The sequence below is a fragment of the Rhea americana genome, unplaced genomic scaffold (assembly GCF_003343005.1).
Source record: "Rhea americana isolate MKP2758 unplaced genomic scaffold, rheAme1 scaffold_124, whole genome shotgun sequence".
In the NCBI taxonomy this organism is placed as follows: Eukaryota; Metazoa; Chordata; class Aves; order Rheiformes; family Rheidae; genus Rhea; species Rhea americana.
This window is the reverse complement of record NW_028185306.1, coordinates 1,641,894-1,661,694: the sequence shown is the minus strand read 5'-3', so window position 1 is coordinate 1,661,694 and position 19,801 is coordinate 1,641,894. Positions and strand designations below refer to the sequence as shown.

General features: G+C 36.4%; 1 protein-coding gene across 3 annotated transcripts in view; it reads right to left on the bottom strand.

Moving 5' to 3' along the window:
• Window positions 1–19,795, bottom strand: part of IFIH1 (interferon induced with helicase C domain 1) — a 28,369-nt gene extending 8,574 nt beyond the window's left edge. For all 3 annotated transcript variants that reach the window (XM_085325870.1, XM_085325872.1, XM_085325871.1), the window contains exons 1-7: window positions 19,322–19,795; window positions 17,247–17,403; window positions 14,856–15,032; window positions 8,494–8,577; window positions 4,915–5,135; window positions 3,879–4,089; window positions 1,025–1,239 (exon numbers count right to left, since the gene is read on the bottom strand). In XM_085325870.1, the coding sequence (XP_085181996.1) occupies window positions 1,025–1,239; window positions 3,879–4,089; window positions 4,915–5,135; window positions 8,494–8,577; window positions 14,856–15,032; window positions 17,247–17,403; window positions 19,322–19,765 (1,509 nt within the window). In that variant the 5' untranslated portion in view covers window positions 19,766–19,795. The remainder of the gene's footprint in view (window positions 1–1,024; window positions 1,240–3,878; window positions 4,090–4,914; window positions 5,136–8,493; window positions 8,578–14,855; window positions 15,033–17,246; window positions 17,404–19,321) is intronic.
• Between the last annotated feature and the right edge of the window lie 6 nt (window positions 19,796–19,801).

Here is a 19,801-nt window from a genome sequence, read left to right as displayed (position 1 = left end):
ACGTTAACATTTCTGTCACTGCTTAAAAGTTTAAAATAAGGGGAAAGTCTTAATTTTTATGAATAGGAAAAAAATGAGGAAGTCTGGCAGACAACCTTTTTAATGTTTTCATCAATAGTTATCTATTTGAGTTCACATATTCACATTACATTTTGCTACACACTTTTGTATGTAACCCCTCTATCAGTAGGATTTCAAAGCAGATGAAAAGGAATTCTGATTTTCCCATTGCTAAAAAAGCTATTTTCTCACAATACCTCACAATTCTGCCTACTTCAATACAGCATAAAAGCTTCTTTCAGGCCTCATCTATTCAATTCCATATTCTGGTCTAGTGCAGCTTGCTAGTCAAGAGTTCTCTCTGCAACACTGGACTAAGTTATGTTTTGTATCACTCATAAATCCATTAGACTTCATATAAAACAGTTTTAAATTTACAGCTGTATAGAAGGTATACTATAGAATTTAAATAATTAGCTCCAGCCAGATGTTTATGCAATTACATACTTCTCCCATCTCTCTCACTATCTAGCTGCTGGAAATAAAAGCCATTTTCATACTATCTGTACCTCACAAATAGTTTCTGCTTTATTTAATTATTCAACTTAGATTTTCCACTTTTAGACCCACAGAAGCCTAGCCCAGAAGTTCTAGAAATAGATAAAAAATACTGTAATCTGTCTAGGATTTAGGAGTACTCTAAATAACAATCCAGCAATATAAAAATCAGATTTTTATTAATAAAAACCTCAACATTTTGTGGATTTATTGCCTCTGATCAAGATTTTTCAAGTTAGGCAATCTTTACTCCAGCACTGACATAAGTAACCTTTACTTGTACATGAATTTCCATAACCTTGTAGCAGGTCAATTTACTGAATGGTTGTTAGCTGAATGCCATATACACATGAAAAGAGTCTGGTATGTTTGAAGCCTAACACTGAATTTCATACAAGTTTAATACAAGTTTTACTTGAACAAAACAATATTCCTTTGGTGATTTGTAATTTTAAGAGCTATTTACTTTCAGAATATGTTCTTCAGCTTTCAAATAGGATGTTGCACCTCCTACACCAGGTGAGGCTGTAAGTCCCAGAATCTGAGGTTGTGGAATGAGTAGTTTTTCTTTCGCCAGCTTCTCATTCTTCATCTTTTCTTTTAAGTAATGTCGCATTATATTGTTGTAGACACCTTCCTTTTGAGTGTGATGACATTCATCAATAATGATAAGTGAAAAATCTGGAAAAAATGGTAAGTATAAAATAGTTTTCTTTCAGATGTTATATAAATAAATCTTCAACTGTTGAAGATTTCCAGTCACTTTGAACATTCATATATTAGGAAACTTGCAGCACTAGAGAAAGGGGGCAATAGAAGTTATATATATTTTATATATATAATTTAATGAACTTTAGAATCCTTGCTGCACTCTGGATGTGTCAAGTAGTTTTACATTTCATGTCAGGTAGAAAGCTTTATTCCTGCAAAAATGAATTAATAGCATAAAGAATCAGACAGGTATTTTTTTTTAAACTCATGGTAAGAATGTATCATGGTTTTACTCAATCCCATCTTTTATAAGCATTTCCATAACTGCACCTGGCAAGCTACATACCACTTGTCTAGGAGAACATACAACATGTTAAAAGTGTTTCAGACATTCTAGAAAGGCCTATCTTGATCAAAACAGGCTTTCATTTTTAGCAAACCAGAAACTTCCTTCCTATTCCTGTCCAATTAGAAGGTTTTGATATAACTTTATGGATGTGTAATTGGAAGAAACAAACTAATGCTGAGAGCACTACCAATCACCTCTTTCGTAGCTAAGGACATGCATTCAGTCAAATCATATTTGGATGCAACAGGTACACATACGCAGTATACCATATGATCAGAAAAGGAAAACTAAGACTTGCATTGGTTTTAAATCTCTCAAACACAAAACATCTCCTTTACCTGTTTACATATGCAGGCAGTAAAATACATTTTAAGCTTCTGATTTGAAAGACTCATGAACATTTCTCAGCTTCTCTAGCAGCAAAGCTGATTTATGCAACTTCTACTTTACCCCAGCCAATCATTCTCAGTGTTGTAATTCCCCTGCCCTGTCAGTATCTCACAAAATTGTTTGTGGAAGTGACTGTAAAGCAGAGCGCTGAAATATTCTGGKTTAAACTTTCCCTCCCCCTTTATCGTCTTTTCTTAAACCAAATAATTTCAGGGGTCTTGTTTATACATTAGCCTGCTTGTATTATTGTAATAATACAAATCAGTTCACAGCCATCTGCAACAGAAGTTGGGAACAAAGAGAGCAAGAACATTCTGAATTGCTTTTTCTGCTGGTGAAAAGTCTTATGTAACTTCATTTTTGAAGAACCTGGAGAAAGATGGAGAACAAACATGGGAAATCTAATTTAGAGGCTAAAACAAGGAGTACTGCAAGGAAACCAGACCAATGCTCCATGACACTGAGGATATGTAATTTTTGCCACACAAATGGTCTGGTAAACCAGTTTGGACTGCATTGCTGTAGTCTAGAACTCAAAGTTATAGCCATAAAAATGAAGCTGTTCAGGCTTATGCTGCCCTGTCCAGGTTTGCTTTGCTTTGGTCCAGCTGAACTTATTAGTACAGGTGCAATAGCATGGAAACACAGCTGTATCGTTTGTAGGGCCATCTCAGTTCTGAAAAATATAAAGCTCCTTGCAAAAGAAGCTTTGCAAGGTGCAGATTCCCTTTGAAAAAACACTGCATAACACGAGCTGGTAGGAGTCCAGCGCAAATGATTAGGTCAGTTACTCCTATAGAAATATTTGGGTGCCTATACATGGCATTCCTAAATGGTTCAGATTCTGAGAAGGTTTTATTAACTCGGGTACAGTAGAAAGCAAATAAATACAAACAAATCTCTAGTACTCTATCCAAGATAAGGCATTCAGAAAGAAAGGATGCAATTCTGAAATACTCAAGTGGTTCCACAGGAATTAGTTCGGACCAAGCAGTACTCCAATCAGCACTAGCCAATGATGGACACAGGCTGACCCCTTCAGCTTTCTGAGCAGAGACAAGAATATAAATACTTAACAAGTATTTATATTATCTGAGATACATTTTGAACATCAAGCTCTCCTCCACTATATCTCCATTACATCCTGCCCCACCTATTAAAGAGTTGACTGTATGTAGATACAGAGAGAAGTTGACTGCTTACAGAGGAAGGTCACTGCAACCTATATCTTGAAGCAGAGGTCATGTATAGTTACATTATTTGTAAGTCACAGGCAGGCAATACCATTTTATTTCTGATCTCCTACATATATTCTTATTTCATCTTGTATCTTTGTCTTTCCCCAACTTCATCTGTTGTTGGAGAGTGCTACACCACTTCCTATTTCTGAGATGGTAAAATATAATCTCATCTCTCGTTAGTAAAAATAAAAAGCTTAAAGAATATAACTTTCATAACACATTGGTTCCTATCTTGTACTCCATTGCATTTCTCAAATTAGTGACTGCATGTGAATTTTTATCATTTTCTTTAAATGTAACCTCTCTATAACTTTTAGATGATATAACTCAGTGTTCTATTACCTAAGCAAGCCTGAAAACTGGAATCAATATAGCTGCATCTGCGCAAAATTCTGCTTGAGCTAGATAAAATGGGAACCACAACCAATATTTAGCACAGGTAAACTGCAGGAGTCTAATCTGTCTTGAAAATTTTGCATGCTCATTGACTTCTGAGTCCAACTGGCATTTGTAAAACTAGTCAGATAAAAAAGTATCAACTGTTGAATCCCACACATTTTTACTCCGCAGTTTTCCAGAGCTGTCATACTTTTAGCTCCTCTGTAAAAAGTTCAGAGTGAAAAACTTGCCTGATAAACGGACACCTTCCTCTTCTTCTTTAGTTGCATTTAGCAGTGAATTCTCCAGGATCTGTGCTGTACTGATTATGACATCGTTTCTTCTGACAACTTCAGGAAATGAGATTTTCAGCTGACAATCACCGCTTAAACCAATAACCTGATACCAGCGCCTCAGGAATGGATGAAACTCCTTTCGTAAATGCTGTTCCACCAATGGTACCTAAATAAGTTTCCAGCGAATTTATACCAGAGCTTACGTAGGGTTAAAAATATGTGCCTATTTGTCAGAGATGTTGTTAGGTGAACATACATTCTACATAATACACACTTTTTTTTTTTTTTTTGAAGGCAAACAAACATCACCTTATTCACTGCAGAGTAGGTTTAAACAAAAAACGAAACACCTCCAAACTAAAAATCCCCAAACCAAACCCCCTAAAAACTGTACCCCTACAAAAACTTGGTCCCCCAAGAAAACACTTTGGCTTGACTACACCTTACAAAGAACAAACCATGCTGTCTCCTTAACTAAACTTAAAACATGCTATCAGTTTTCTTCTTATATGAGGATCTGAATGTTTTAGTCACTTGTAGAGTTATTAAATATATTCAGATATTTGTATTTTAAAATTACAATGAAAAAGTTTAATTTAGATGCTCTGAATGTAACTATAAGCATTCCAGTCATCATAAGAATGAATATATGAATATTCTTCAGTACTATAAGGTCATTAGGTGAGCTTCACTGCACAATGCACAATGGAAAAACAGATTTTTTACAATATTATTTTAGTTTTATTCATCCTAACACGGAATTGTACTTTTTCCAATGATGCAGTTATTATGGCACATTTTGATTCCAATTGGATTCACATAAATTAAAGTCAATCATGTTTGCACTAATATAATAGAGATAACAGCCTAGAGCCATATACTTTTAAACACAGTGGCATCTGGAGAACCTGAAAGATGTATTTATATTCATGTTAGAAATTCTATACTAACAGTACAGGAGGCTGGAAAAACTTTTAATGGACTAACATACCTTGTTAACAAGTACTATAACTTTTCCAGGCTCTGATGCTCTTCTCTTCTTATCCAAATGATCTTTGGTAATATAAACAGCCACTCTGGTTTTACCACTGCCTGTAGGGAGACATATTATAATATTCTCCCCATTCAATGCTGGTTTTGCAACTTCCATCTGGTAATCTCTCAGGATCAGTTCTGGCTCAGGTGAAGCTCTGCTCTTCACTTCATCTTCATCTAAGAGTACAGACAAATATAAATATCAAACATGAGGCACAGAACATTCAGAGCACTGATCAAACAACGAATGGGAAAATGTTAATTTAGTATGAAAAATATCTTCCAAGTAAATGGAAACAGGACAATATTAGCTTAGGCAATGCTGTTCTGTGGAACTATGCAACCGCAGATCAGTACTGCTTACATACAGTCACCTACCAGGGTGGGTAGAGTAAGCCACAGTATGTCTTTACCCACCTATGTTGACATGAGTATTATGTGTAAATTCAAATGATACAGTTCAGTAGCACTGGGAACAACAAAGGTTGTGTTCAGAGTCACAGTATTTATAATCTAGCCAATCTTATGTGACCTTCTCTTTCATTGGTACTGAAATTTATTTGGTTGCAAGTGAGCTACCTTTATAAATATACCACAAAGGAAGAAAAAAGATAGAGCCATAGAAATGAAAAGAGATAGGGACCACTTAAAAATTGATGAAGGGAGTCGTGAAGTATAAAGTTCAAATAGATAAGAAAATTCAATTGCCCATACAAGATAGAGCTTACCCTGCTGAATGTATGACACCTATTCATGGTAGACTACACTGCTTCCACGTTGACTCATATATAATGTTATCTGAGCTGTTCACTAAAGCCACATGCATTGGCCACCTGAAGGCCAAAACCTTCCATCTATCATTTAAAATGCAACGGCAAGGACTTCAGATCCACTACCCACAGGTGAAACACATAACATTCAGAAATTTAAAGTGCTGATAAATTATATCAATATTTCAGGCAGTGAGAAAAGAATTATCAGGCCTGGGTTTATATACATGCAGGAAGTCAAATTATATACAGGAATATAAGAAGAATTTATTTCAGTGCCCTTTTTTTTTCTCTCCTACAGATGTGTTTAAATTCACCTCAAAGTATTAACTGTCAATATGATGAGARAAATTCTACTAGACTAAAGGGGGAACCTCCCCATAGTCTTATTTCCTGATGAGATCATTAAATGCAGAATCATGAGATTTTATTATCACTGATACATTATACACAAAATAAGTGTATTTTTCTAGTATCCCTGATTCCATTAAATAAAACTAAACTAACAGAAAGTAATGAACCTTGAGAAAATACTGCTGATGGAAACATCCGAATGCCATTCCTAAGTGTTTTTTGCTTGTTTTGCCTTTTAGTATGAGTGCAGTACTACCTGGAACAAAGGGAAATTCACACCAGAGGGTACTTGCCGTTACTTATCTGACTTCTACTACTCTCTTCTGAGGAAGAACCTTGTTTGCTTTCTGCTTGGTTAAATCTAATAGTTCAATCATACTGAAACTAGCACTTTATCATCCATCTGTTTGGTTAAATTTTAGTATCTTAACATCCTCAACTAACTGTCCAGGCCTAAAAAATATTTAACTTTGCTCTCTCCTAGCTTGACCTGTTTAAATAAAGGTTAATACAGGAATCTTTACACAGGATATGATTCCATTAAAGAATTTTCATAACACACAGTATAACTTTGGGGAAGTCATCTGCTTCCCTACAAGATTCATATGAATGCTAAAAGAATCATGATAATTATTCTTCTAATTCCAACATTTTTCTTAAGTGTAAAATGATGCTTGCACAGAAAACTGACAAAATTCATGTTTCTGTGCATTAAAATCCAGATCATGTCAGTGTATTAATGTACTACCTATACATCTGTTTAATACAACAGCCTTATTGCAAAATTTGAAATCAAAATCCATCAATGCCACAAAGTCTGCCTTTACCTCCTTAGCTATTGTGCTCACACTTGCTCTCGCTGAGTTTACTAGTGTAAACTAGTGTACTAGTGTACTAGTAATAAAAAGCATGAATGTTTTTTAAAACACATTTGAATTTACTGTTTCAAAGCCTACATGTAAACAGAACATATAGCAAATAATCAAAAAAAAACCCCATCTATTCTGCAATGTTCACCTAACTTCAGCAACTTATTTTTTTACGGAACTAGTGGACATAGCCAACATCCAAGTTGCTTAATGGGAGATTCAGTGACCTTAATGATCGGGTCATATATATTTGTGTTACCACATACCAGTAGTCTGTATCAATCTGGCCAACTGATTCACTGTGACTATACACAGAATAGAGAAGTTCCTCTGCCCTGACTTTTCACATGACAGTGAGGAAGAGATCTTAATATGACTGAKAAGTAACTTCAGTTGACACGGAAGTACAAAGAGTATTCCTCAGAGCTAACATAGATAAGGTTTTAGCATATGCATTAAGAAGGCAWTTTAGATTTCAATATATTCTGAATTTTCTGTGTACTTGTAAAATGGATGAATTTTAATATTAAACAAGGTTGAAACTACTTTAAAGCATTTATCACTACATTGACTTTACCAATCTAATAGCTTTATTAGACCAAGTTGGCTGGTAAGGTATCCAGACTATTCCCAGCCCCTGGGCAAGACAATCCCAGAACAAACTTTATTAAGGTTAGATTCCAAAAGGCAACTCATTCCTCTTGAAATCTGTGTAAGTAGATACAGGATACGCTTAAACTCTACATGGTAGATAGCTGAAATTGTCTGGCCTGAGGTTCAAGAAAAGAAAGAAAGGGGAAAAGTCTCGGATGTCTTTTAGAACAGCCAGTATTTGCTTGGGCTCAAGAGTATATACAGAGCAAGACCATTTCTGTCTACAAAGTATTGTGTAAACACAGTCTGGTCTTCAGTTCAGCACATTTTGTTTAACTTGCAGATACATTCACAAAACAGATTTGCAGATGTCTTTAGAGAGTAATTCCCATTGATTAGGTTGCTGAACACTTTTACAAATAGTGCTAATAAATTACTTAGGCCCAAAACTGACCTTCACATGATTCTACAAGTACCTTGGAAATGCTTCTCCTCATCCTTAGATGCCTCCAAAGCTGGCCTACTCCCTCTCACTTCCCCTATGCAGGGGCCAGGCACAGTCTACCTCCTCTCTGAAAGGAGGAGAGGCACTTAAACACTGCAGTGTTATGCATCTGTTCCAAGAATTGGGTCAGATGACCTCTGAAAGTCCCTTCTAACCTACATGATTACATTATTCTGTATCATTGACCATTTGTATGATGGAAATGTGTGGAAATGTATTCAGAGGATCCCAGTAAATCAGCTCTTTTGGGGCTGGGAGTTAAGTCCAGACTTATAAAAATGGCATCTATTTTCCAACAAAATAAGAGGAAGTCCTGCACCTAAGAACTGTTGCTACAGTTTACTGTAAAAATCTTTGATTTTTGATCTAGCTGATTCACAGAGTGAGTGCTCACCCCACCAGACGTTATTTTGCAATTACTAAATAACAGAAAGAAAACATACCTGAATCACTGGTTGTGCTGCTGCTCTGTCCCAGGTTTTCATTCACATTATTGACACTTCCATCTCCTATAGAGACATCAGACTCTAAATGAAAAAACAAACAAATAGAAACAGGAGATAATAGCATATATTAAAAAACATATCCAAATACAGCATAGCAAATTTGCTATACAGACGTACAAATAGCAAAACTATCTTTCACTTTCTCCCTAAATAACTGCAAGTCTCATCTAAGTTAGGCAGCTTGCAGCACCACAGCCTACCCCTGATGATACATTATATATTCTGCCTTACTCCAGCATATTCTCTTAGTATGTCAAGAAGTGTGAGCAAAAGTGAGGTAACTGTTTCTGTACTATCTGCTATTATTACTAGTAGATTCCTTACTACAGTATTTTTGAACCACAGATCTGAACTGTATCAGACAAAAGCAGTGTTAATAGGTGCTGAGAGCTGCAGCTTGATATTAGAAATAAGCAATGGCTGTAATTACAATCCCAAAATAGGGAAAACCAAAAGTAACCTATCTTTAACTGCCTTTAACTATATCCAGGCAAAAAAACCCAGACATCTTCAGGCAGTAATTACAGCTGCTTTTAGTCTCCAGCCTTGCAGGAAGCAAGTTGTTGCTGATTCATAGGCTGAATGAAGAAAGATAAGCCAAACAGATTCTTTAAAAAATTTGAGAAATACTCCATAGTACAATCTGTTTAATATAATTTAAACATAGAGCCAGGTCAAAGCTTGACTTGACTTCAAAAAAAATCAAGAAACAATTAAAACAAAAAGAGGTTTAGAAAATATGACATGTATGTTAAAAGATCTGGGCTAGTTTAAAGAAAAGTAAAAAAGAAAGAAGCCAGAAGTGCAACAGAACATAGTCTTCCTCTAAACATACAAGGCTGCTGGGAGGACAAAAGGCCTTAACTGTTTTCCAGGGACTGCAGAACCAAAAAAAAAAAAAAAAAAAAAAAAAAAAAAAAAAAAAAAAAAAAAAAAAAAAAAAAAAAAAAAAGACACAGCTCAATTTAAAGCTAATAAAATTTAACTTAAGAATTTTGCAGAATCTTCTTCATCTAAGGGTCTTACAATAGGGTAGACAAGTGTTTGGCAGGGATTGCTCTGGTGTAATTTTTTATCTATCTAAAAAGTTCAAACTGAACAATGTAATTTACTCTCTTAAAGAAAAGATGGAATTAAAAATCCAAAGTGTATCAGGCAATATCATGATCTGCCTGAAAGTAATGGTGTGGACACAACCACCAGCATGATTTTTAGTCTTGTTTTTGTGTCTTTTCAGATGCAGATGGAAAAACAAACAAAAACAAAACAAAACAAAAGCAGTTCCATTGGACACACAGTGCTGCATGCATGTTACAGACATTCTCTTGTACTCCCTGTACCCCATAAAGGTTGTATTTGTAAGAGGTTAAAAATCAAAATCAGAACTTTTTTTAAAAAACAGGTTTCTTCACATAAAAAGTCACAGGTCCCAGGTAAATAAAAACAGAAAACAGTAATTAAATCTTTCAAGCTTTTTGTAAGTAACAGCAGAAAGTGACATTACATACACTAGAAGACTTGGATACTACTACAAAAATCTGGCAAGTATGTTATAAGTATTCGTATGTTACGCACTCCCTCTGCTGGGCAATAAATATATTACAGTTTTTTCTATCCCAGCAATGCAATTTATATAGTTAGATTTTACAAAAGCTTTCCAAAAACTCATTTTAACATCTAGAGACAGAGCTCTTCTGGAAAGGATCTGCTCCAAATGAACTCACCCTGCACTGACTTTCAGTTTTATCTGTAGCATCCTGCAACAGAGCTCATAGTGCATACAGGAAATCAATCGGAATAGCATTCACACCCATTTTGCCTAACTAGCTCATCTAACTTGTGGTCTATCCATTTTTTTTTTCATAGCTTTTCCAGTGACTATCCCATTGTTGTCCATAGCCATTTAACTTATTGTTCCCAACAAATGTTTCATACAGCAAAACAGACACTATGAATGGAAGTTCAGAACTAAGAGAACTCAAGTCACTTAACTGAGAATGGTATACTCCTGAAATACGTACTACTCATTTCTGTATGTACAATGTCTTGGTAAGTGAAGTGGGAATTTAGCCATCTGTGCTCAGCAAAAGTCTGAAGCTTTGAGTTTCAAGTTTTGGTCTCCTTGGAAGATGAGCAACAAATGGAAATGAAACTGCTACCTCACAGGACAAGTATACTATGGGCAACTGAAACAAGCTCTACACCAAGCTATCTTAGGCACTATAAGGAGTCAGAAATTTGTTCAACTTTAAGTGCTTTTTTTCTTTTTACTGACATAATCATGAAAAGTTATGCAAACATCTGTCTTTGTGTCCTACACGTTTCCTCATTTATTCCATACAGAGTCCCAAAACTGGTCCAATTATAAATTACTACCATTCATAGGAAGTGTAATGACAGAGAAGAATATTTAAAGACTACAAGCACTGAAATTAAAAGGCTAGGCTCCTAGAAATCAGTACAATCAACAGAAAGGCATTTTTAAGAAATACATCAGGAGCCTAATTTATATAAATTTCCCTTGTAATTATATACATTGTGCATATGTATATGTGTGGGTGTATATATGTGTGTGTGTATATATATAAAAGCATGCATCTAATACGCCATTAAAAGGCAGCATTGTATTGAGAACAGAAGAAAACATTACCAATTATGTGTTCAGAGACCTGTGACAAACTATTAAGTAACATTAGTAGGAATTCTAGGTATGAAAATGACATTGACATGTCTTGCTTTAACTCTCTAGGAATCCACATGAATAGGAATAAAACTAAAACTTTGTGCATCTATTCTGTGTGATCTCCCATCTAAAATGGCCTAAAGGAAGATATACATGCAGCAGTGAATATGCTTTCAGAGCATTTTCTAATTACCTGAATTACAATCTGCAGTATGCATTACAAAATCACCTCTCAATAGAGCATCAGTGGAGAGAAATAAGTATTTTACACTTAATTTCAAGTGACATGTGGATAGCATAATATTCTCCTTTATAAGCTGTGCCAGTATTCTTGAATTATTTTAAGTAAAGAGGTAAACCTTTCCAAAACAGTTAAGATAACTTATAATATTAATCTTTTTATCTTCACCAATTTCAGCAGTCTTCCCTTACCGTACTATTTGCACACTGTAACAGTGCTATTCATAGAGAGATTTTCCTGTTACTTTTCATTGACAAATTAATATATAGACAATGGAATGCAAAGAGCATGGATCTTTGTACATTTTAATAATAAAAAGTCCTCCTTTCCTGACCTGTGCTACATTATGTCATAGACTAAATTTTGAATCTGGGAAAATATAAATGGATAAAGGATCAAAATACAAACAAGTTAGTAAAACTGGTCCTAATAATCTGCAGTTTTTCTAATTGAAAGCATTAGGAGCCACATTAGGTAAAATATTATTGAAAAAATCCCATTAAAAAAAAAGTAGTATCACCTTACATTTGCCATAGGTAAATAATCAAACATTCATTGTCAGATTGTACTGGAACCAGCAGGGGGCAAAACATTCTTGAAAATCATGACTGTGTTTGACAGCAAGAAAGGACAGAAAGAGGGTACACATTCTATCTGTAATTTTCTCACAGTATAATTACTTGTTCCAGTCAGCTCCATTTTATGAAGCAGGTTTGACAAACAGAGCTGGTATTTATTTAAAGTGCAATTCACACAGGTAAACAGAAACTTAATTCAACTATTTCACTTCCAATCTTTGCAAACTTACTGCTTTTATACTGAGCTTTGTGTGCATGCAGGGCTTTATTTCTTTTTTTTATTATTATTWTTTCTTGTACACGCAGTTTCTTTCTAGTTTTCATCTACTTCTACTTGTCCTTTTGACCCTACTGCTCCTGTATCTTGTCCCTGACTCACTCTGCCCTATCTACTCCAATAAAAGTGTCAGAGGACATTTTAGAACCAGTTAAAATGACAGTAATTTCAAGTGATTTAAGTAAGTTTCATTCTACTTGAAATTCATCTGTCTTTCTCAATACATGGAGGAACAGTGGGAGCATACTGCAAAACTGAGGATGCTTGACAGCAAATTCCAAATTAGGTGGGTTCCCAGCCCACGCAGAAGCAGAATTTAAACTCTAATTGTATTCTTAGCTATTTGGCTAAAAAAAAAAAAAATACAGTCTAATGAGATACACGAGAGCGGATGGAAGACTACTTAAATACAGTTTGGTTTGTACAGGGGCATGCAGATCACAGCTCACTACATAACTTGTCGAATGTGAGCTAGTTCTTCTACAGCCATGTTAGTACAGCACAGTCTCTCAGCGTTTTTGCTATACTGCTTCTCCAGTACTGTTTTAATTCAACTCAATCACACTTTTAAGACAAGTCTGTCAATTGCCCCCACTTATTGTGCTTTGTTTCATATCACAGATGTTTTGGACCACATGAAATGAACTCCTCTTGGCTGAAACTAAGTGAAATGTGTTCCAGACACTCTCAGGCACGTAGTCCACAGCAACAAACTAAAGTTAAAGCAAACAACCAAAATGCAGCAGAATATAAACATCTTCAGACTATTTCACTGTACAGATCTGCTCGACTGCACAACTTGCAAATGCAGACATACCCACTGTCTGTTTAGTATGACTACAGTTCTACGCTGATTAGACCAGTTTTCAGGCTAGAATTAGCTTGTGGCAGACTAAAGTTACTTAGCTCTTAACTAGTTCTGCAACTCTGACATCCATCTTGTAAGAGATCCAGCAAAGAGCAATGGAAAGTTACTGTGTGGCTGCATTTAAGAGCTTAAACTTTGCACTGAAAGGACCCAACCTAAGAATGAGGATAATTCAGTTTGATCCATTCTGCATCACCTTAAATATCTGGAATCTCTTCTTCATACTGCCAAATTATATTTCAACCTAGGAAAACTAAGTTGGTATTTTTGTTATAGTTAATTCATTACTTGCTATCAAACACTGATATGTTGATATCATGCTAAATGAAAAAAACAAGCTCTCTACTGTTGCACATTGAAAGGCTGCAGTTTTCACAGCCAAATTCTTGATTTATTTATGTTTTACAAAAAAAGAGTAGCATTAGCTGTCTCACTTCTTTGGCTGAGTAAGCCAAAAAATCATTTCAGGCAGAATTTAGCTCAGTTTTAGCTATTGTTTGAGTTCCATCTGAACTTGTAACAGATATGAATGGTTCCTTATTCATATAGCATATGTTTGAATCACCAGTTCCCAGTTAGATCTGTATTTGTTGCTGCTCATGATGAACAAGGCACAATTTTAGAAGTGGACTGATATAAATGACAGGCCGAAACCATTTCTTAAAACTGTACTTCTGAGCATGCGATGTGAAGTGACACAGGTTTAATCTGATTGTCTGTATATACAAACCCTTAAAATGAAGTACCTGTCGGACAATTAGTACTAAAGGACTAACGATAAAAGTGTTTCCAGAATAGGAACATCAGCACTCTACTAACATAAGATCTTGATACAAATGCAGTTTTACTGGTGTAGAAAGATTCTTCTGATTTAAACTTTGTCAGAGCTGGGAGGAGTCACCAATGCACACAAAAATTTTTTTTTATTGGTTAGTACAAACCTACCTTGACTAGGTCAGAAACAGTATTAATTTATTATTTAGTGTTATTTAATTAATAACACTAAAGAAGTACACATGCGAAAGTTTTTTTTTTTTTTTTTGCATAGTAAATTGAAAAAAATGAGTAACACAACATTGTTTAAAAATACAATTTAAGAAGAAAGTAAGACCACTAATGTTGTTCAGTTATGAGAAGATCAAATAGATCAAAGCAGGTCAAATATGATCACTACAAGCAGGGTAAATGGAACGTTGTTTCCATGAAGACTACACATAGGACGTGATAGCTTTTTTGGCCATGTCATTTCAATTCTGTATTGTGCAAACAAATTTGTTTCTGAACCAGCTCTTTATTTACTTTAGGTGAAGATTTTTCCATACCTTTCAGATTTACTAATAAATATCATCATACTTGAACTAATTTCTCATCCTAGAGCAGCTCCTTTGAACAGAAGTGAGCAAACTAGATCTAACCTCTAAAACTGCTACTATGTTAACTTAAATGGAAAGGAAAAAATGATATTATTCACTGCTTCCAAGAAATCAAGATTTATGTTTCATTCATTCCCTTCAGATCAACAGTACAGGAATTAAAATGCTCCCTAATTTTTGAGCAACATAGGAGCTAATGAAAAACAAGTTCTATAGAACTTTCACTCAGCTGCTTCCAGTTATTGAAGTTTAAGTGGTACCAACAATTACTGGACATACCTGAAGCTACAGAATTCTCTCCAACAGATCTTTCCAAAACACTGCTCTCACTGGCTAAACTGTCATTCATATTTTCTTGCTGTTTGAAATCCTCCACTCCAGCATGTTCTGATTGTCTTGTGACTTCTGTTTCTTCATTTGTCCTGTTATTCATCCCATTTTCTCCATTTTCCACTCCTAGAAAAACCCAGAAATTCACTATAAAATATTTACTTTATTTTAGTGTGCAGCACAGAAAACACAGAACTAACCAGAATTCATCATACATGTTCAAGTCAGCAGACAATGGCCTAACATATGACCTTGGTCTTAAATATTTATAAGAACGCTGACAATCCAAATTACAAAATTTACAAAATAAATTTGTCATTAATCTCTATATTTGCTGTCACTGTGAAGATTTGAAAATGTAATTAGTGAACTAGATCATATGCTGTATCTTCTCTTAATTCCATCAGTTCTGTAAGTTCATAAATGGATGTACCTCAGAGCAGGACTTCATCTTGGACTTTAATACTTGCCCATAAAACAGGAAGCTTGAGCTTTCCAAAAACACTCTCCCTCCTTCCATTGTTTTATTTCAAATATAAAAATTATTTCTTTTTGATTTCTGTTCTAGTGTTATTTTTTAGAGACATATAAAACCAGGCATACTCTAAAGGTGAAAACGCTGTTCTGCAGATTATAAACACTTCAAAAAACTTTGGAAACTGCATTCTAGGGTTTTTCAAATTTGATTCAATTACTATGCAATTAGAAATTAAATGTAAAAAAAAAATAAAGTCAAGATTAACTTCCTATAAAGTTCTCAATTGCTATGTATAAGAATCTGCTAATGACAACTTATTTTACCATAACAAATCAGTAGGGATCAAACTTGAGTTGTAGGATGTACCAACACTCTCCTCCTCTTCATAAGGTACCCAATGAGTCTTTTCTTAGTGCTTCCTTGTCATTGCATCAGTGGACATTACAATAATCTACATATACACAAGATTGTGTACCTAGAAAGATTCTTATACTCTGGTAAGACTAACATAATTTACATTTTACATGTTAATCTGCACAGTTTTTTAGGGGCTGCATTGCTGAGGACTACTGAGAAATCTCTGAATAAATACATACATCCAGCATTACATCAAACATGTGAATTAAACTACTTAATTTTTATTTTGTCTGGTCTGCACTGTACTGAGGATTCCAAAATGCAGAATTTGTATGGAAATAATTTTCATAATTTTCTCATTTGCTAAGTATTTATTACTTTGCTTACCTTACCAATAGCAAAGGAAGGAACACAAGTTAAGCCTGACAAAGCTGCAAAATAAAAGTGAAGACCACAGTAGCTGCTGCCCTACTCCCAGCCTCTGACTTCCCTCAGAGTTACTTTTCAAGGCTCTAACCTGATTGGTCCTGTCCTGCAAACCGGAAGACTCAAATACAGTGAAAAGGTAGGCTTAAATGTAGCTGCTGCTTATTTGTGTGTGACAAAGGAATCTGGTTCCTGTCCTCATGTGGAAGAGGCACTTTCATGCCAATCTGAATGCACAGTCCCATATGCAGCAACTAAAATTATATACAGACTACAGACAGTTCTCGTGAGCTTTTCAAGCAAGAAGGCTGAAGATGCAAAATGAAAAATCTGGTAAAAAATCTTTAGTCCCCAGAAATCTTACAAAACATACGCTAAATGAGACATAACTTGGGAGCTGCTTCTGTTTTTCATGTTTTAGAACCTAGGGAAGCACTAGGATAATTTTATAACATAATAATCACTGTACAGCAATAAGAAATACTAGCCAAAATTCTGTAGCTCTTTTACTTTCTTTTCATTTCTATAAATAATCTGTTTACTAGTTTATTCTATTGTTTATAGTCAATTTTATACAATGTCTCTAGGGACTTGCTACTATCTTATCCCATTATATATATTTGTAAACTTGTACTATTAAGGAAACATTAATCCTTGAGCTTGAGAAATCTGAAAGAGGTTTGGTTTTTGTTCAAAATAATATTCAGTATGTTTAATTAATGATCATAATACCACACTGAAAACAAGTTAATAAAAGGTAAGCATTCAGTTTAATTATAATTATATACATATTAACTGAATTCTAATGTTGTTTAATGATTTTATAATGACTTTAACTTTAGTGTTTAAGAATCTATCAAATAAGCTATTAAGAAGCTTGATCTTGAAAGCCCTGGATAACTGAAAGCATTAGTCTCAGTGATGTAGCGAAATCAATACAGTGAGAACCCCGTACCATTTCCTAAGTCACAGGAAGAAAAAGAATAAATAAATAAAAACCCACCACACTAACAGTAACAACCACCCCCCTCAGATATCAAAAAAAAAATCCATTAGTACTACTGAAATAAGATGATTACCTCCTGTATTTCCACTTAAATCATCTGCAAGGTCTTCATGTTGGGTTTCACGCAAAACAACCAAAAAAGGGGAGAACCAGTCCTTCTTCTGAACTATTCTACTTAACAGCTCCCTTGCACCATCTCTATTCCCACGACTTTCAGTAACAGTCTGGATCTGGTGAAAATAAAATAAAAAACCCTTGAGACATAATTTTGAAATAGTTCAAATAAGTTGCTAAGAACAGTAGATATACAAAAGCACTTCTCTCATCATTTAAAACACTAATAGAAATACAAGTGGGCCTGCCACTAGTTTTATTAGTCAGAAGAAATTTACCGTATTTTTCTTCAACCTCATATTTATCACATATGGTTTCAGGTAAGATATATAAAACTTGAGATACGAAACTTTACTTGAGAGACTGAACAATGAACGTATGGAACATATTGATCAATGGTTATAACCACTATATAATAATCATTATTATTATATCAGGAATATATATATAACAGGAATAATAATCAGTTATAAATAAACACTGATTTAACAAATAGCCAACCTTGACCAAAGAAACAGTGAAGTCATGCAGCTTACCAGACCTCAGACTTAATCTGTGATGTGATTTCATACATAAATAGAACACTTTCTTAAACACTGGCTTCACCATCACACTTCCCACTTGAAGGTATAATAACTAAGCCTCTGGAAAAGATATTGCCCTAGAAGAAGCTATGGAAAAGTGCCCCAAGGCTGTCTTGAGAACTAGACATGTGATCACAACAGAAACAAAGAGGCTATCCCAAAACAAAGCAGCCTGGGTAGGCGTTCAATCTTCAAAGACAACCTCCTCAATGCTCAGAGCTCATCCATCCTGATATGTAAGCAAATGGGTGGGGATAACAGCAGACTTAACAGTGCTTGAAAGCTAAAAGGAAGTATACGGGAAATGGAAATAGAAAGAGCTAAGCAAAAAAGGAACATAGAAACACTCTTCAGGTATGCAGGGATGGCATTAAGGCCAAAGCACCAGTGGAGTTGGAACTGGCAAGGATGTGAAGGGAAATGAAGGGCTTCAACAGAAATACCAGTAGCAAAAAGATGCCCAAAGAACATGTGGAATAATTCAGGAATGGGGCAGGTAATCTATGAGCAAGGCCCCTGCCTCCACCTTACTATGCTGACTCCTGGCTCTCCTTCCCTTAGGGAGCAGCTGGCCCTTGTAGCTCCTTGACAGTCACCAATCTGATGAAGTGAGGCATGTGACTGTCATTTAGCTGAGACAAAGCATCAAACTACCTAAAACGTTGATGCACAAGCTCAGAAAGCAAATACGATGCAGTTCCACTATTAGTTTGCTGTTTTTAACTCTTGTCCCTATGGCAAATCTTACTTTCACTTATTCTTGTAACACCAGTTTCAGGACAGTCATATTTTGTCTCCAATTAAGTTTTACATCAGTCTGTGCATATTCTTCTTGGCCAAATGGAGCAAACACTGGCAAATGTTTTCACCAAAGAGTAACACTTACTCTTGACAGTGACATTTCTGCTCAGCTTTTCCGTTCGCTGTCAACTTTTAAATTCCTTTGTGAACCTCTGGCACAAAAGGAGAGGGAAAGAGGATGCAGGCCTTGTTTTATTTTAATTCAAGTATTCTCTAGAACTTTGACCCATCACTACCTTACAGTACAGCTCAGGGGCCAGAAGACACTTCACAGTCTTAGCCTGGGCTCAGTGGCAAAGCAAAATGCACCAGCAGCAGTGGTTGGGTTCCTTCCACTTAAGTGCTGGTCTATTCTAGCTCTCTGTTCAAGAGAATTTTTTTCCCTGGTTCTTAGCTGGCATCTGTCCTCCTGGCCCCSCACTAAACAGTTTTCTGAGGCACATTTGGAGTCCCATCGCTGTGTTTCCTGAAGTTTAGATTCATAGTCTCCTTCCTTAACCACCTTTCATATCTACACTTACACCACCACTTCTCATTGCTGCTTCCCCTCTGCCTCACAGTTCCCAGGGGCGGCTGGTGCCTGCAGACACMGGCGGCACCCGCTTCCCGGGGCCGGGCCCCGCCACGCCGAGGCGCACAGGTCACTCACCCGTTCCAGGTCCTCGACCTGGAAGATGCCCCTCTGCAGGCACTTCTCGGCCACCTGCACGGCCCGCATGTTATCCACCAGCGTGCCGTGCAGCAGCTGCACCAAGTGCACGCACAAGTCGTGGTGGGCCTCCTCCGCCGGCGAGGGCAGCTGGCTCAGGCTGGGGTTCACGTAGCAGGCGGCCAGGCCGCAGCCGCCGCGCTCCAGCGCCTGCAGGAACTCGGGGAAGCAGTCGCGGGGCCCCCGCTCCACGGCGCGCAGCAGCAGCTCCGCCGCCTCCACCTCGCCCTGCTGCAGCGCCGCCGCCCGCACCCGCTCCCGCTCCTCGGCGTCCAGCGAGGGCAGCCAGTCCAACACGGGCTGCACGCGGATGGCGCGCTTCAGCCGCGCCCTGAAGCAGGAGATCAAGTAGAGGAAGCGCTCGGCTCGGGACTCGTCCGACATCGCGCCGCGAGCGGCCCGGGCACCTGGCAGGGAGCT